Raw genomic sequence first — 17,576 nt, forward strand, 5'->3', positions numbered from 1 at the left:
GCCCTGTCTCTGCTAACGGCACTTGCCTGCCCACCAGCAAAAGCTTTCACCTGGAATCCAAGGAGCCCATTCCGGGGCCCAGTATTGGCCTTGGGAAGGGGTGGGGCTGTACCCAGATCCTAGAGGATACTCAGGACCAGGAACAGCAGTGATGGGAGGAGAAGGCCCAGCTGCTCACAGCAGGCCCAGTGCCCCCACCCCGGCTCCTCCCTCTCCTGTCCTGTGAGGCGGTGACAGTGAGGCCGTGACAGAAGTCCAACCAGACTCGGCATCCAGGAGGCCTGGGATCCCAGTTTACATGAGTGCCCTGGGCCCCCATCCCTCAGGACTCAAGCCCAGAGACACCATGGCTGTGTTCCCACAGGCAGGGCCGTCTCTCAGCCTCAGTTTACAGTTCGCTGTGGGTTAAAGACAAAGGAGAAGAGGGTGAAAGAAGATGAGATGGTGGATGGCATCGTCAACTCAACAGACATGAGTGTGAGCAAACTCCGGGAGACAGTGGAGGACAGGGGAGCCCAGCTGCTGCAGCCCATGAGGTTTTTTGAACAACAAAAGACAAAAGTGTTATTCTTACTCCCAGGCTTACAGCAGTGAATCCACAGTGGCCGAGGTAGAAGCAGCCCGTGTCCCCCTGACAGATGAAGAGATAAACAAGACATGGTCCATCCATACGATGGAATATTACATGGACTTAAAAAGGAAGGCAATCCTGGTACATGATCCAGCACGGATGCACAGTGAGGACATCGTGTTTAGCAAAATGAGCCATCATGAAAGGACAAATACTGTAGGATGGGTTCCCAAGAGGGCCTCGAGGGGTCAGCGTCATAGAGACAGAACACAGATGGTAGATGCCAGGGTCTGGCAAGGAGGGGACAGTTCTCATTTGGGAGAAAGTCATGGCTGAGATGGGGGTGATGCTTGCTCAACAAGGTGAACATACAGCAGCACTCATAAACAGCCACAAGTCCATGGCTGTCCTGCATCCCGTGTCCTAAGGAGGGCACCCCACCGTGGGGGAACTTTCTGGGCTTGGTTCCCATCTCAGAACAGCATGGCCTGGAATTCCACCTGAGGTTTCTTGCGAAAAACCCCAGCCAAGCAAACAGAAAGGCCTTCACCGTAAATTCATATTCTTGCTGCATTTCTGTAAACAATCAGGCCAAACCCACAGAGGCCAGACTCACTTTGTAATCGAGAATCTTTCTGATTCTTCCCGATCAAAAGCGGGGGTGGGGGGCTGTTGGGGGAAATCTTTGCTCACATGGAAAATTGGGATTCGTCTGATTCTGGAATCCGCACAGAGGACAGCACCACCAAGAGGCTCTGATACAGATGCGCAGACAGGGTCTGTCTGGGGCGGAGCAAGGAAGGCCCACCTCAGTGGTGTTTGCGCACTCGTGTCAGCACCCACGTGGATCAGTGTATCTGTCTGTTCGTGACGTTTTCTTTGAACTGTTTGTAACACTTTGCGGGTTTCCTCGAATGAATGACATAAATCTTTAACATGTGTTTATTCTTTTTATAAATAGAGTGTTAAATGACATAATGGTCTTCTTTTAAATAGTTTAATAGTCATAATTTAAATAAGGCTTTGATGTGATTTTCCATATTCTCATAGTTTCTTTTTTCTACATATACATCTTGCAGAGTCTATTATTAATCTCTAAGACAATTGGCCCCTCTACTGTAAACAGGAAGGGAGAAAGACGAGGAGGACAAGGGGTTTCACTGGTTCAGGGTGCGTCCTGCCCAGGAAGGGTGCCCACACACCCTCACGAGGCACTAGGGGAGCAGGTCCATCAGCAGTGCCCAGGGATTCACCGGAGGGGCACCAGGGACAGGTCCTCTGGGGACACTTGGTCATGTCAGGAGGCAGGGCTGGCTGTTGGGACTAGGGGCCTGTCTGGTGGGTGGGGGCCAGGGATACTGCTGAAGACCCTACAGTGCATAGGATGGCCCCCTCCAGAGCATGATCTGGCCCCCAGTGCCGAAACACAAAGCCAAGGAGGTTCTGGGGGGAGACTCCAGTTGACCGCCCGCCCTGCACCAACATGACCCCAGGGAGGGATTCCCGCATGGGGCACATATGAATCCACCCAGAATACGCTGTGTCTGTCATGAAGCTGCTGCTACTAAAGATGCTAACCCACCCACACTGAAGTTTCCCCAGCTGGAAGAAGGGTGTGATCCCCATGGGCAGGGGAAGCAGGCCGCGCCCCCCTGGGCTGAGGCTCCCTCCCTTTAGGGCCAGGAGCAAAGGGGCCCTAAGCAGGGACCAGTTCCCTGCTGATGGCCCAAGGTCCTCAGGGATGTAGGTCAGGGCGGCTAGAGGTCCTCATGCGCGGGGCTCAGGTCCACCCGCTGGGCCTTCCCAAACACAAGGAAGGTGCACAGCCCCAAGCTGCTGATGGCGGCCACTAGGTTGAACACAGATGTCCAGGAGCCCGTGGTCTCGATGAGGTAGCCGCCCAGGCACACGCCCACGACACCTGTACCGAAAGAGGGGACGGGCCGGTTGGGAGACAGACAGGCCGGCTTGAGGACAGGCTGTCCAGCCCTTGCGAGGATAGTGTGGAGAGAAGCTAGGGGCCCTGAGGGCACCAGCCCTGTCAATGCAATCCAGTCCTCAGACTCTGAGGACCCACACATGTGCAGGAGTTCCATGTCATTGTGAGTGTGAACACCACGGAAGGCAGTTCTATTTTCGCCCTGCGGCTAGCTCCAGGGTCTGAGCTCCCCCCAACTGCTCTAACACTTTGGGACCCTCCAAGGGGTACCACGCCCCATCCTGAGGGCTGAGGCAGAGGGTGGGAGGACACGGAAGGGGGCAGCTTGATACCCGCAGGCAGGGGATCCCAGCCCACCTCTCACCTGCCAAGGCCCCGGCTGTGTTGGCCACGCCTGGAATAGGACAGGGAGAATGAGGATTGGTCAGTGGAAACCCACTGGAACCCTCCTACAGCCCACCTGCCCAGGGATAGGTCCTAGGGGCCCTGAGCAGGAAGGGGCAGCTACTTCCTTTTCAAAGAGGGCCTGTGGTCCTTACCAAACAGAAAGCCGGCACAGGAAGGGGCCAGATCCTGGATATTAACAGAAATGCCGCTGCGGGAAAGAGAAGAGAACAAGGGCAAGTGACCACAGGATGGCTGCCAGCCACCATGCCAGCCATAGCTCTTCTGATCACCTGGATCCCAGAGGCCAGCCAAGCCTGCCCACCACAACAGGAGGTCAGCCCCAGCTCAGCAGTGGTGATGGCACGGGACCCACTCCCAGGATGAAATAAGATGGGAGGCAAGCTTGCTTAAGTGCACACACACTTTGCTGCCCAATAATTTGGAAAACGACATCAGGTTCCAACTCAGAACAATTCAGAGCTGTTTTCCTGATTAAACGCTGAGCTGCAGTGCAGGTTGGGGGCCTGCAGAGCAGGCTGTGGGACATGAGGCTGGATCCCCACCTTTGGCTCAGAGGATGCTGCTCAGAGATCAGCATCTCCTCTGTTGGCCCCTGCCCAAACACCGCTTCGTTTTCCCAAAAAGCCCAGGTCCTTACCGGCTCCATTCCTCTTCACCTTGTGGCTCACTTGTCACCTGTCACTGCCCACCCTCCATGTCACTGCACCACGAACCACAGGGCTCCTCCCTTGCACCCAGGACCCGGGAGCCCAGAGGCGGCATGGGGGGCTCTGGCGGATGAGGCACCTGGCCCTCACCTGTGGTTGAAGGTCTGGAGGCCAATGGAGGCTGACGCAAACACCACGGAGTTACAAAAGCTCGACGTGTGGCCCAGACACAGGGCAAAAACACTGGACAGGCCAAGGCCCATCACCTGCAGGAGAGACAAGTAGGGACGCGGCGGGAGCCTTGGGCCTTCCTGGGCTGCCCTGAATGAGGGTGGGTGGGGCTTCCTCTCAGGTTGGGCCTGCCCGGAGGACACGGAACAAGGCTACACTAACCAGCTGGCCATGCTAGCTGCAGCCAGACAAGCCCTAGTCGATGAGCACAGACCCAGGCCCAGAAATGGGCACCGGGGCTCAAGGAAGGGCCTCAGTCGGCCAGACCAGTCCCCATAGCTGACCCAGGGAGCCCTCCAGCCACTGTACCACACTAGCCACCTTCTAGGTCAGGGGCCCCGGGAGCAAAACAGGGTGAGAGTGGGAGAGAGTCGGGAGAGAGCGGTCTCAGGACCTTCCTACCTGCATGAACTTCCGAACGGTGATGGTCCTGTAACCTGGACAGGGGGAGACCAGAGCGTCCTGCTGGCCATCTGTGCTGCCCCACCCCTGACGGTATCCGGAAGGGTCCCACCCGGCAGGGCTGCGGGGAGAGGAGGGCCGGGCCGGGCTCGCGGGGGACCGCCTGCGTCATCTGAGCCATGTGCACACGTGTATGAGTGTGTGTGTGCACTTAGATGCCGGGCAAAGCAAGTCCCTCAGTGATTACAAAATGTTTTCTTTGTGTTTCTGCAAATTTCTACTTTTCCCTCAGTGAGTGCGTGGTTCCTTTGGTAACGAGGACAAGGCTGACATTTAAGGCCATGTAGGGCAGGGTCGTGGGGAGTGTGCCTGCGAGACAGTCATCCTCAGGGCATGGGTGTGCAGGTCTGTGCTCTGACCCCACCAGGGGGACTGCGTTTAGCACCTAGGTGGGAGAATCGACTGCTCCACGGCGACTATGTCCCCTTCATGGGGAACAGACTAGGGAGGTGGCAGGCTGGAGGCAGCCATTGGCTGTGAGGCTGGGATCCGGGCACCAGGGCCCCCAGGGCTGGCTCTCTGGACCGGGGACCCACATCATGGCCAGTCCTCAGGGGTGTGGCCTCCTCCTTGCTATAGCGGCACCCAGGAGGGATGCCCCCCACCGCTCCCCCACGGCTCACCCTGATTGATGAGATGGTCGGAGAGAAGCCCGCTGAGCAGACTGGCGGGAATGGCCACCAGCCAGGGCACCACGTTGAAGACCCAGCCCTGGAGGGAGGGAGTGGAGGGACCTAAGAGGCATCCAGAATGGGCACCTGGCCCTCCGGAGAGGACAAAGGGGTGGGGTGGCCGCTGCCCATGACCACTGCGCAGTAAGTCTCTCCTCTGCCCACAGGCTAGGCCTCCCAGCCCGGCCTCCCAGACCCTAATCCATCCCTGACATGGACCAAGCACTACTGGTGCCGTCTCCCCTGTGAGCAGGAGCTCCCTCGTGGCTCCCCACAGGGTGGGGGCAGAGCTGGGGATTGCATCCCGCCTAGAGTGTGTGACCCGAAGTTCCTGCTCACCAGGAGGTCTGGTGGCTGGGCGGCTGGGGTGAAGCCAGCCAGGCTGACTGCAGGACATGGGTGCCCACATCAGGAGCCCTGCATGCCCCCCAACCCCAGGAAGGACTGTCCACAGTTGGGTGGGCAGACAGGGCAGCAGCTGGGCCTCTCCGGCTGCACCCCGGCTCTGGCGCTGAGCCACATGGTGTCAGAACTGCCAGAGCCTGGATGGAAGGAACCCAGCTCTCTGCACATGCCTTGCAGTGCCCCCCACCCTGCGAGCTGCCTGGTGGCCAACCCACCTTGGAGCTGGGGAAGGTCTCCTTAAAGAAGGTCGGCAGCCAGGAGAGGAGGATGAAGAAGGAGCAGGCCGCTGAGAGCTGGGAGACGATGGCTGCCCTGGGGGGCAGGCGCCAGGCTCAGCATCCACACCTGGAGCCCGTCCCCACACCAGGGTGGCCAGGGGCTGAGAGCGGGGAGCCCAGAGTGGAGCTGCCTCCATGCCGGCCGCTCCCCTGCGGCGGTGGATCCAGGCCCCCAAACCCTGTCCCCACAACAGCCCGCTCACCAGACAGAAGGCTTTCGGAAGAGCTGTCTCCAGGGCACCTTGGTGTGTCTGGACACGGGCAGGCCTTGTGCCAGGATGCCCAGGGCCAGGATGAGATCTGAAGGGGGAGGCAGGCCCACGTGAAAGCCATCCAGGTGGGAGGATGGACCTGCTCCCAGAGACCAGATGCTGGGGGCAGCTTGTGGGCCCCTGACTGTGCGTAGGGGCTGTACACCCTCTCTGCCAGTGCCTGGGGTCGGCAGCACTTGCCTTCAGGGGTGGACATTAGTGCTGACCATCTGTCCCCCGAGCCCTCAATCCTCCCAGGCCCCACTCCTGTCACCGGAGGCCACCACTTCCCCTGCAAACTGCCTGTGCTGGCTGAGTAGCCCCTGCATGCCTGCATTCATCCAACATTCCCAGACTTGACCATAGCCCAGATGAGACTCAGGGAGCAGGCGTCCTCTCTAACTGGGGGATCCTTCTCTGGAGGGCAGAGCTGCAGCCCTGGGTCCTCAGGCCCACCTGCTCTTGGGGTTCAGTGGCACCTCCCTGGAGGGGATGAGGCACCAGGAGGGCACCAGGCCTCCCAACCTCCCCGGGGAGTGGCACATACCTCTCTCATTTAGGAGACACCTGTACACATAACCCACCCACAGCAGGGTGAGCCCGCCCGAAAAGTAGAAGACGCTTGGCCAGCCATACCAGTCCAGGAGCAGGGAGCCCACAGCCCCAGTCACCAGCGTCCTGCAAAGACAGTGGTTGTGGCCAGAACCCTCGCTTCACTGGGGCCAGAGCTGCCTCCTGGACCCCACCCTGTGTGAGCTAAGTCCCTGGAAAACAGGGCACCCTGTCATCTGTGGAGCAGCTGCCCAAGAGGGCAGGCTCTGTGTGGGATGCTAGGGGTGCGAGCTGGAGGGCATTCTGATGCCACAGGCCGGCATGGACTCAGGCACAGCCACGCAGCCATGACATGGCACAGGGCCCCTGCTTTGCTCTACGATCTCCCTACATTTGCATGTTAATCTTTTTAAAATAAAAAAAAGGCAACGAGAAGACAGTGGTGACAAGAATTCGCTGACATAAAACCTCCACGCTGTTTTTCAGCTCCTCATTATCAGAGAGGATGAAATTTCAAAAAGACTTCTAAACGCAGAAACAACCTCCAAACCCAACCGCCTCCCTGTGTCCTGTTGATCCTGTGTCCTGGGGGCCTCCCCGCCACAGGCTGGCCTGTCTGTCCAGGAGCTTCTCCCCACTGACCCCATCTGCCGAGGCTCAACCAGGAGATGCTTAAAGAAGGAAAAAGAAGGAAAAAGCTTCCCATCAAGGCCTGTGGAGGCTGTCTTCTGCTTTGAGCCTCCATTTCCCCATCTGAGGGGAGGGGGGTGTGCATGGTCTCTCCCTGTGTCTCCCTTCTACCTGCTCCCACCCAACAGGTCCAGATCACCCAGTGAGATGGGATTTCAGATGCACTATGAACCTTTTTTGGTGTGATCTGTCTCATATTGCTTCTCTGAAATTCACGTTTCACTGGGCACCCAGGGTTTCCATCTGGGCAGCTCTCAGCACCCCGACAGGAACCCCTGGCCCCTCTGCATTCTTGCCTGGAACTCAGCAGCAGTGAAGTGAGGCTCTGAACCCAGGGGTTGTGAAGCCCCATTAGGACAGCAAGACACCCCACGGAGGGTCTGGTGCTCTGGGGGACATGCAGTGGGGAGGGACACAGGATCAGATCTGTCATGACTGGACCATGATGGGTGCACTCTAAAGCAAATGCAGGCCACCTCCCCCATGGGGATGGCCCCCATCCAGTTCTGTCAATGCAGAAGGAAGGGAATGTAAGCGGGCAAGAGCCCCAAAGCCCATCGGCCCCAGGGGGACAGAGCAGACACAGTGGTGGGGGGGTTGGGCAGCAAGTGCCTCCAGGAGCAGACTCTCCATGTGTCACCATCACTGAACATGCATTGCCCTGTGGCATTCGCACGAGTGGCCTGTCCCCACCAGCCCCAGGCTGGGACTTACCCGAACTGGGAGCCGGCCCCCACGGTGCTGTAGGTGAAGGCTCGCTCACTCTCCCGCACCTTCTGGGACAGCAGGCTGGTCAGCGCAGGGAAGTAAACCCCTGGAGCAGGTGGAGAAGGAAGGGGCCCTGTGGAGCTGTGTCCCAAGCCAGGTGGCCCACGAGGCCCACCAGGGCAGCAGGTCGAACCATGAGAGATGGGCTGGAAGCACCAGGGGCCCTGGGTGATTGTCCAAGCCCAGGTCTCCTTCCTCCTTGCATCACCCCCGGGACAGTGGATCTGGGCTTTTCCTGACACTTGGCCAAGGAGACACTCAGCTGGGGCGGTTGGGTGCCGGGGGCCAGCATGAGGAATCCCGCCCGTGACAAGGTCATGCGGAAGGAAGCCTGACAAAACGCAAGGACGTGATCAGGCTTCAGGGGTTCCCCCTGGAATTTCCTGAGCATCCACCCCCCAAGACCAGAGTCTGCCTGCTTTACTGTGTTATGCTTTCCACCTACTCTTCTGTCATTAACAGGGGGCTGTCCCCCCATCACCTTTTTCTGGAAAAAATTAGAGCTTTTAGATAATAAATCTCCTGGGCATAATACGAGTGTTTCAATCCAAAAACCCCTCTGATGGCTTTCTAGCCTGCCTGCAGGACTCATACAGCTGTGCATGTGATTGTTTGAGGCCTCCTGACCGCAGGAGGCACAGGAAGCTTAAAACATCCTAGGAATGTAGGGGCTTCCGAGGAGTCAAAATCATTAGAATAGGACTGATTAAAGGTTTCATTTGTTGAGCCAATACTTGCTGCCAAATTTTCATATCTTTTATTTATAGAGATAGTTGATATATAGAAAAACAGGTAGTAGACCTGGTATTAGCAACATTAGATCTTTGAGTTAAGTACTTTCTTTGTTATAACCCACTGCACCTTTGTTCTACAGGAATGTAACTTTATTTAGTACTTTGAGGGTGATGCAGAGTAAAGAAAAAACACTTCTAGGGAAAAGGAATTTTCTGGTTGATAGACAATTATCCAGGAAGAGAGCCATAAAAACGTTAACAGGCCTCTTGGCCAGAAGATAATGTAAACCACCTGAGACCTTTTGTTTACGGGAGGGTATGCAAAAAGAAAGCCTTGTCTCAATGAGGGTCAGGACTGCTGCCCCTGCATAACTCTGCATATTCCATTATTTCTTTATGTACAACTTGGGGTATATAAGCTGATTTTGAAAGTGGAGTCTTTGGAGTCTTGCACCGATGCTGGGCTTCCCCATGTCGTTCTTTTCTTCCCTTTTTCCGCTGAATTCCCATCTGGAGCAGGGAGGCTCACCACGTCTACTTACTTTCCCTGGCTGCTAAGATCCATGCGAAAGGGAGCCTAAGGCGGGGCACCCTTCGATATTCAAGTGGGCGCTGGTGGCCTAACGTAGATGGTGCAAACCTCTTGTCTCGAGGTTTTATTGGTTTTCCCCGTAAACCAAGTTATTCAGCCTCTTTTTCTCCACCTAAATTTCCTACTACACTATTTCTCCTAATCTAATCTTGTATTTCTATATTAATAAATAAGTTTCTCTTTGTCAACGCCGTCCCCGCTTCGAATTCCCTGGATCCACCGGGGCTGGACCCCGGCAGTTGGGGGTGGTGCGGAGGGGAACTACGCCGGCTCTCAAGGGCTCCAGAGTCCTGGCACCGACACGGGGGATCATGCACACACATGACAAGTGCACACACTAACACACACGGTGCACGAATGTGAGACCTGAACGGCCTTGAGGGACAACAATGCCGGGTCCTGGCTGTGACATTGCCCTGTAGCTATGGGATATGTCACTACAGGGAGGTTGCGGGGGTGGTGGGGGGCAGCTCAGGGCCTCCCTACACCTTGCATTGCAACTTCCTGTGAAGCTATAATTATTTCAAACTCTAGTTTTGGGAAAAAAAATTGTACTGGGGGGCTGCAACTGTTGCCTGTTACACTGGGTTTTTCTCCAAAAGCACCCAGGAGAAGCTCAGAGGCCAGGCACTAGGACAGGACATGGCCCCCACCTTCCCTTTGGGACCCAGCACTGCCCAAACCAAGTGCTGGTCACCCGGGGTGAGAATTGCCCCTGGACCCCTGGTCTTTTCACTGTAACAGGCCACACAGAGAAGTCCTTCTGTCTCCTAGGAAGATGGGAAGAAACAGCTGAGCTGACGGCCACCCAGCCGGGTGCAGTGGGCAGCCCCCAGCCAGGTGTCACACAGCTCAGTCCTGCCTCAGCTGCAGGACAGACAGTACTAGCCATGGTCACGTGGGGTGAGTTGGAAGGAGCGCAGCTTCTGGACTGCCTGGAGCACGAGGACCACCTGTAGGCTGGGCTGATGGGACTGATCAGGAAGCAGGCAGAGGCCCAGTCCAGGATGTCTGGGATCCTGGCGGTGTGGGCTGGAAACAAGCCTACCCCTGGCCTGGGCTCTGGGAAGCGGGAGACACGGTAAGGAAGGGGGTGTATCCTGTCAGATGTCAGGCTGGGGTAGGGCAAGAGCTCAGAAGGTCATCCTACCCCTGGAGGGAAGGCGTGAGACCCTGCCACCAACCCCCCCCCCCGGCCCCGCCCCCAGAGGTCTTTGAGGAGGCCTCTCTCCAGAAGCGTAACGTCCCCAAAGCATGAGACCCAGAGGTCTTGGGAATGTTGCCATCCCTCTGCCCACTGGCCCAGCCAGTGTGGGGTGTGGCCTCCAACTGGGCACATCCCCGTGGTGGAGCTGACAGCACCACGAGGCAGCCTGGTGGCCACCAGATCCCTGGAGCAGACTTTGTGGCAGGAGGACATGTGACATTAGAAGGTGCCAGCCAGCCTGTGAAGTGACTCTAGAAAACAGAAAGTGCTCAGGTGCCAAGGCATCAGCGCACAGACAAACACCGGTGCAGGGGTGTGAGACAGAGCTGGCTGCGCGCCAGTGGGAATGGTCCTCCACTGACTGCCTGCCCCACCGGGCGTGGCCTCACCAGCAGCAGCCCTGGGTGCTGATGCACCCGCTGTGATTTGAGGCAGACTTTGAGGCATACCATACACAGGCCCCCACACAAGGACATGTGCGCTCACTCAGGAGCACCTGCCTGAACACACGCCCATGTGCACAGGTACTCATGCACACACACACATGTGCACACAATCCCTTGCTCTGCTGTGCTTGGGCCCCTACCTTGGAGCAAGCCGGTGAGGATGCGAGAGAAGGTCATGAAGGCCAGGTGGGCGCTGCCAAGGTGTGCGAGCAGGGGAGTGGCCACGGTGATGAAGCCCCAGGCTGAAGCCGAGAGTAGGATGACCTTCTCGCCGCCGATCCTGCAAGGGGGACGAAAGGGTGGCCATGAGGAGCCGTGTGGCCAGGTTGCCAGGATGGGCTGGACTAGGAGATCCTGCTGAGGAGGAGGCAAGGTCCCTGCCTGCCAAGCATCCCAAAACAGCTGAGTGCTGGCCCAGCTCACCCCCACTTGGACCTCAGGTCTCCCAGTCCCCACATTCCCTTCCTAGGAGCCCCCTCCCCCAGCCTTGCCTGGGGGGCAGGGATTACCGGTCCCCCAGGTGGCCGCCCACCACCTGAGTCAGGCAATAGCCCCAGAAGAAGCTGCTGAGCACGACGCCGGCCTCTTTCTTGTTCCAGCCGAAGTCCTGGCTCATGGAGGCGGCACAGACAGGCATGCTGACGCGGGCGCAGTAGAGCAGGCATGTGCCCAGCAGCAGTGTCCCTGTCCATACCTGGCACTCGGGCCTGGGGAGAGAGAGGCTGATGTGAGGGACAGCTCAGCCACCTCTTGAACGCCCACCTGTCCATGTCTGGTGACTCCTGGGAGGAAGAGGCAGATGCTAGAAACGATGCATGAGGTCCCTGAAACAGCGGAGGTGGGAGCACGTGGTGGCCAGTGAGGGCAGGTTAATAAGCTACGGTGAGGGAGATCCAGTGCTCCAGGACACAGGGACTCGGTTTCCACAGACCAAGTGTAACCCGCCAAGGAGGCAACGGGCTGGCAAGAGGACCCCAGTTGAGGCAGAGCAGGGGTAGGAGCAGTGCCGTGGCCCCTGCAAGGCCCCCAGGAAAGCTGGGTCTGCTCAGCAGGGGACTCAGGGGAAAGTGGTGTAAGGTGGCCAGCATGCTGTGGAGGCCAGAGGCCCCTTGGAGGAGCCTGGGCAGCAGGGAGGCAGCCTCGAACTCCTAGGAAGGTTGCCAGACAATATCCATACGAGGACTGTCCTCCAAACTCCTGTCAGCACTCCTCAATTATCAGTCACCAAATCAGGAGAAGCCAGAGACAGGAGCCCAGGGGCTCAGCGCCTATGGGACCCTGGTCCAAGGTAGGGTGGGAAGAGGCATCCCAGGACATCAGGGAGAAGTGCAGGACACAAGCAAGTGTGGCTCGGTGGCAGTACTGTCCACGGCAGTCCACGGACAGTGACAAATGGACACTGATCTGGGATGTGAAAAGGGGACTCTGGTGTGGAGCACAGGGAAGTCTTTACCAGCTTCATGGCAGCTCTGTAAATCTGTGCGTGCATACTAAGTCACTTTAGTCATGTCCAACTGTTTGAGACCCTACTTTGGGACTATAACCTCCAGACTCCTCTGTCCATGGGATTCTCCAGGCAAGAATACTGGAGTGGGTTGCCAGGCCCTCCTCCAGGGGATCTTCTTGATCCAATCTACAACTGTTCTTAAAGATGAGACGGGGGTGGTGGGATTTTTAAATGAGAGAGAGAAGAGCCTCAGTGCCCTTTCTGTGGGGGGAGGGGGAGGGCACCACTAGTGACTTGTGATGTCTTTGTGCAATGTGGGGACATCCCCTGCAGGGGTCACAGCAGTGGGGAGTTCAGGAGTGGGGGAGGCCTTGAGGCAGCCTTGGGGTGCCTTGGGGATACTGCATACACCTGGGCTCACCTGCCTAACTGGGGCAAGGGTTCTCCCAGGGCAGGGGTGAGGTGGGGGGGTCAGGAGAGTGGGGAGGCCTTGAGGCAGCCTTGAGGGGGTGTCTCGGGTGTCCTGCTTACACCTGGGCTCACCTGCCTAACTGGGGCAAGGGTTCTCCTAGGGCAGGGGTGAGGTTGGAGGGTGAAGGAGTGAGATGCTGCTCAGGTTGTGGGTAGGAGACAGGGCAGAGGCTTCAAGTCTGCCCCCCCCGCACCCCCAGGCCTGGCGGAAAGGGGCCAAGGCATCAGTGCTGTAAGGCCTTGGGCAGGCTACTGGGCAAGCAAGGTCGGCAGGAGTGCACGGGCAGTTCTCAGAACAGTTCAGTTCAGTTCAGTTGCTCAGTTGTTTCCGACTCTTTGCGACCCCATGAACCACAATATGCCAGGCCTCCCTGTCCATCATCAACTGCTGGAGTCTACCCAAACCCATGTCCAGGAGAGGGAATTCCCCTGTGGTCCAGTGGTCAGGAATAGGGGGGTGGGGTGGGAGGTGGGTTTCAACCCCTGGTCGGGAAATTAAGATCCCACAAGGCATGCAGTAGTGTCGCCAAAAAAAAAAAAAAAAGGAACAGAGGATGCCAGGGACCTCAAACCTGGGAGATGAGCCAGGACCCCGGAGTCTCACCCTTGCGCCCCAAGCCCATTCAAATCTTTGAACCCCTGTCTGGTGGGGGCTCCCTTGGCTGCCTCACTGGACACTGACCTGAAAACAGCAAGAGGGGCCAAGGACGGCAGAAGCTTGGACTCCATCTGCGGACACGGGGGCAGATCCCCTCCCTGTGGCATCCCCCCAGGCTGAGGCTGCCTTGGAGGACAGTCCAGGGTGAGGCCAGGACCGGCCCTGGGAGGGCCGGAGCCCTTGCCTGGACGCCTCCCAGGAGTAAGAGATCTCAGAGGCCCTGAGTGCAACTTTGTGCCCTGAGCCAGTGGGTGTCACGCGCACCAGGAGCGTGGGAAATGGGCACGATGGGCCATGTCCATTATCTCCAGGTCATGGCCACTGCCACCTGGGGCAAGTGCAGCCACGTCGGGGGGACACGGGCCCAGCCACCGGGCCTCCTGAGCTTCAGTTTCCTCGGTGAAGACAGGCTCGTTCCCCTGACGCCTGTCTCCTTCACAGGTCAGTGACTAGCAGGGTGACTGCCAGCACTCGAAGCCTCAACAAGGAGCCATTGACTTGGGGGGGTGGGGCCGGGGGAGGCTTGGCAACAGCATCCACCTCCTGCCAGCATTTCTCCCCCAACCCCGTTCCGCTCACCCTGCAACTTAGTGCACTTTCCCACAGGCCGGGAAACGAGATGGGGAGCCTTTCTGTGTCTCAGGCTTGCAGACGCCCTGGGTGGGGGGAGGCTTAGGGCGACATCATCCAGCTGCTGCCCCCACAGCTGGAGGCTGTGGGGTCCTGCAATCCCACCAGTGGAGACAGACCTCCTCTCGAGGGGACTTGAGGGGCATAAGCCCAGCCTGCTTCCCCAGAGGGTCGTGTTTGCCAGTTAGGAGTCTGGGAATTACTGTCCAAAGTGCTGTTAGCTCTGGACGAAGGGAACGGTCTGATGTGATGAGCAACTCTCCCAAGGAGACACTTGGGTGCTACTCTGGGCCCCAGCCTGACTGGGGGAGCCCCCCTTTCCCTGGGCCTCAGTTTCCCCGGGTGCACTGGACCACAGATTTCATGCTGCGTTTCTGGTCTCTAGGTGCCCTGAGGAGAGGCAAGGATGGGGCTCCTGGGCAGCATTCTGTGACAATTTACATTTTATATTAGAGCTTCCTATGAGTCCAGTGGGAAAGTTTCCCGTGCTGGAAGGCCCGCCGTTCTACACTCCCAGGAGCCATCCACTCGACTGGTTGGGGGCAGGTGTCCCCTTGGAAACTGCCTAGTGACCCTCAGTGACCAGGGAGAGGCCATCGTGCCCCCACCTTCCTTCCTGGTTGGCAAAGTGTGACTGGAATGACTCAGAAGTGGGGATAGCAGCGCAGTGGCTGATGGGGCAGGTCTGGCGGCTGCCTCTCTCTCGAGAGGTGAAGCAGGGGCAGAACCCCACAGGGCAGGTTGAGGACTCTCCTGGGGCCTAGTGGCCCCAAATGGTAATTTTCTTGACAGAACCAGACTGTGAGTGGGGTGGGGGTAGGACAGGGGAGGGGCATCAGGAAGGCCAAGGAGGCCACAGGAAGCACTGGCTCAGCAACCCCAGAAGAGCTCAAGGACTGTCTCCTCTGGGGCTCTGACCATGGAAATAATGCCTCCAGTCCCCCCTCTTGCCCCTACTTTCCTAGCCTGGCACAGCAGGCCAGCTGACAGGAGCGGGCAGAGGACTGGTGAATGCAGGTCCATGAGCCTCAGAGGTTGGCGCAGGGTGACCTCCACAGCCTACAGGTGAGCCCTGCGAGCCCAGATGCAGGGGAGCAGGGCTTCTGACTTCCACGAACAGCCACAGCCAGAAGGTGCCTTTAAAAAGGAAGCTTTGTTCCTTTCTCTGGCCAAAGCTACGAAGGGTCACCTGCATAGATGGGACCGCGCCCCCAGCACACCTGCCCCTCCTTTGGATGCAATTTGCCAACACTCCAGGAGCCTGGATCTGTTTGCTCTCTGGGTGGGAAGTCCAGTTGGAAACCGGGGAAGGCCGGCTGAGACTGGCCTACTCTGGAAGGCTGGCAGGGCACCGAGAGTTCAGGAAAGGCATCAGCTTCCAGACCACCGGTTGGCCCTGAGTTTAAGGCGCCAGACTGGGGACCCCCATAGAAGCTGGAGGGCCGGGTGCTGTGGGCTTCCTCCCAGGGCTCTGGAGGACCCGCAGCCCTGTCGCTGAGGTGGCAGGAAGTGCCGCTGGCCGGGCGAAGGGACATCCTTCACAGGTGCTGGGGACACAGAACCAGTAAGTCTGCTGGGGCAGGCGACCCAGATGTGGCAACTGATCAGAACACCAGATCCAGAATCCTGGTCTCCAGCAGGGCTTGCTGGGAACACGTAAGGTCACAACAGGATCAGCCGTGAAAAGTCCGAAGACCTTCATCCCCTCACTCTGCCCAGTCCTGAGTCTCATCCATGCCCCCAACTTTTCTAGAAACTTCTGCTTCCTGCCAAAGGCCCCCATGCCTGAGAAGCACCCATGGTTGAGCAAACACGAGGTCACGTGGACCCTTGATTCAGAAAAGGGAACTGTGCTTGCTGCTGGGGACAGAGGGCAAGGGCCAGAGAGAAGCGGGGCTGAGGCTGCCGGCTGCCCTGTCAGGTATGTCCCTGGGGAACGGCCCTGCCTCTGGGTGGTCCACACGGCAGTCAGCAGCCACAAACAGTTGCCACAACCCTTTGTCACAGTTCTCATCACCTTTAACCACACAGGGTGTGAACAACTCCACCCAGGACCCCGCTGCCTGCCTGGAGGTGCTCCTTTCCAAACCAGGCAGGGAGGGAAGGAGGTGGTGAAGGCAAAGCCAGACTGTTAGAAAGCAACAGGACTCTCTAGAAGCTCCAGCCCTCTGCCCAGCCGCCTGCAGAGCTCCTGTCACTTGGGTTGGCTTCTGGCTCAGGGCTCCTGGGTCAGCTCCAGGGCGGAGGCCTCGCCTGGACAACCAGCAGGGTGGGGAGGAAGCAGGTGAGTGCGAAGCAGGTACACCCAGTGGGCAGCCCTCCTGGGCACTTGGCACCTGGTGCGTGATTTGGGCTCTAGAGCTCCCCTGTCCCTGGGCCCTGTCCCCAGGGAGCCCCTGGCCCCTCAGGTCTTCCTGTGACTGGCTTTGGGAGGCTGGGGAAGGGGAAGGCACAAGGCAGGCCCACGGGGATGCAGAAGTGGAGATGAACCGGCACTGGAAGCAGGGCCAGTTCCGGGGAGGCGGGGGGATGTCAGGGGAGGCCGGGCCTGACGTTCACTAACTTGGGGACCTCAGCCCCCCTAGGACCGGAGGGGGTACTCTTGCCCCTGGTCACTGTGTGAGTCATGCTGGGGGGTGGAGCCCCCAGCGCAGGGCCATGACCTGCCCAAGGTCTCCCTGTACAGTGAACCCCCACCCCCAGGGCACCTTGTGTACATCACACAGCTGGCACAGGAAGGCGGGGGTCAGTGTCTGCTTTAGGTTCCAGCGTAGCCCCCTGCCCCCAGCCCACTGACTGCGCTCCTACAGGCGACCCTCGGGTGGGTGGGCACAGGTCGGGGCTGGGGCCTGTCAGTGTGTGTGGTCATGAGCTGGGAGGCCCTGCCCCCAGCCCTCCCATCCCACCAAGACCCGACCTGGACTGCAGATGGGGCACTGGAGAACCGGGCCCTGGTTGGAAGGGAGGCGGCAGAGAGGTACGTGGCCCCTAGGCGGAGCAAAGGTGCCGCCGGCGGGAGCTGTCTCTGCCCAGGACGCCCGCACCCTCCCCTGACCATCTCCCGACGCACGCGGCCCCACCTGGACCACTGGGTGTCCTCCGCCGCGTCCCTGCGGGTCTCGTCCGGGGACGGCTGCATCGGGCGTGGACGGCGCGGGCGCAGCGTGTCCGGGGCCGCTCCCGCCCGGCCCAGCCACCGGGCAGCGCCGCCCAAGTCCACGTGTCAGTCCCAGCGGCGCTTCCGTCCGGCGCGCTCCCAGGACGTGTCGCCCCCGGACGGCCACCGCGGGGGGCGGGCGGGCAGGGCGGGGCCCGCAACTCGGTACCCGCCCCACTCATATCCGTCGGGGAGGCCTGGCCTGGCGCTCCCGCGGGAGGGGCAAACCCTTGCTGCCCCGGGGCCTCCTAGCGGCGCCGCGGACGTCCGAGACGGACGGCGCGGGCGCTTCCCCTGCAGCCGGCCGGAAGGATGGGGCTCTGGAGGGGTTGAGCCGGCGGTGATCCTGGCGGGCAGCCTG

The 17,576-nt window shown here is 59.1% G+C and overlaps 1 protein-coding gene across 2 annotated transcripts; it reads right to left on the reverse strand.

Annotated features, from left to right (window-relative positions):
• Window positions 1-1,552: 1,552 nt before the first annotated feature.
• On the reverse strand, window positions 1,553-17,289 carry SLC17A9 (solute carrier family 17 member 9). 2 transcript variants are annotated; one of them, XM_027976960.3, is made up of 13 exons: window positions 17,139-17,289; window positions 11,362-11,559; window positions 10,993-11,132; window positions 7,820-7,919; window positions 6,411-6,541; window positions 5,816-5,912; window positions 5,550-5,646; window positions 4,882-4,969; window positions 4,199-4,233; window positions 3,716-3,831; window positions 3,050-3,105; window positions 2,875-2,904; window positions 1,553-2,492 (listed from the first exon to the last, which is right to left on the reverse strand). In XM_027976960.3, exons 1-13 carry the CDS (start codon window positions 17,195-17,197, stop codon window positions 2,329-2,331), a joined length of 1,311 nt encoding a protein of 436 aa, XP_027832761.1. In that variant the 5' UTR covers window positions 17,198-17,289; the 3' UTR covers window positions 1,553-2,328. The 2 variants fall into 2 exon arrangements, with proteins under 2 accessions (XP_027832761.1, XP_027832762.1); XM_027976961.3 differs by lacking the exon at window positions 2,875-2,904.
• Window positions 17,290-17,576: the final 287 nt, after the last annotated feature.

This window comes from Ovis aries, chromosome 13 (genome assembly GCF_016772045.2).
Source record: "Ovis aries strain OAR_USU_Benz2616 breed Rambouillet chromosome 13, ARS-UI_Ramb_v3.0, whole genome shotgun sequence".
Taxonomy (NCBI): domain Eukaryota; kingdom Metazoa; phylum Chordata; class Mammalia; order Artiodactyla; family Bovidae; genus Ovis; species Ovis aries.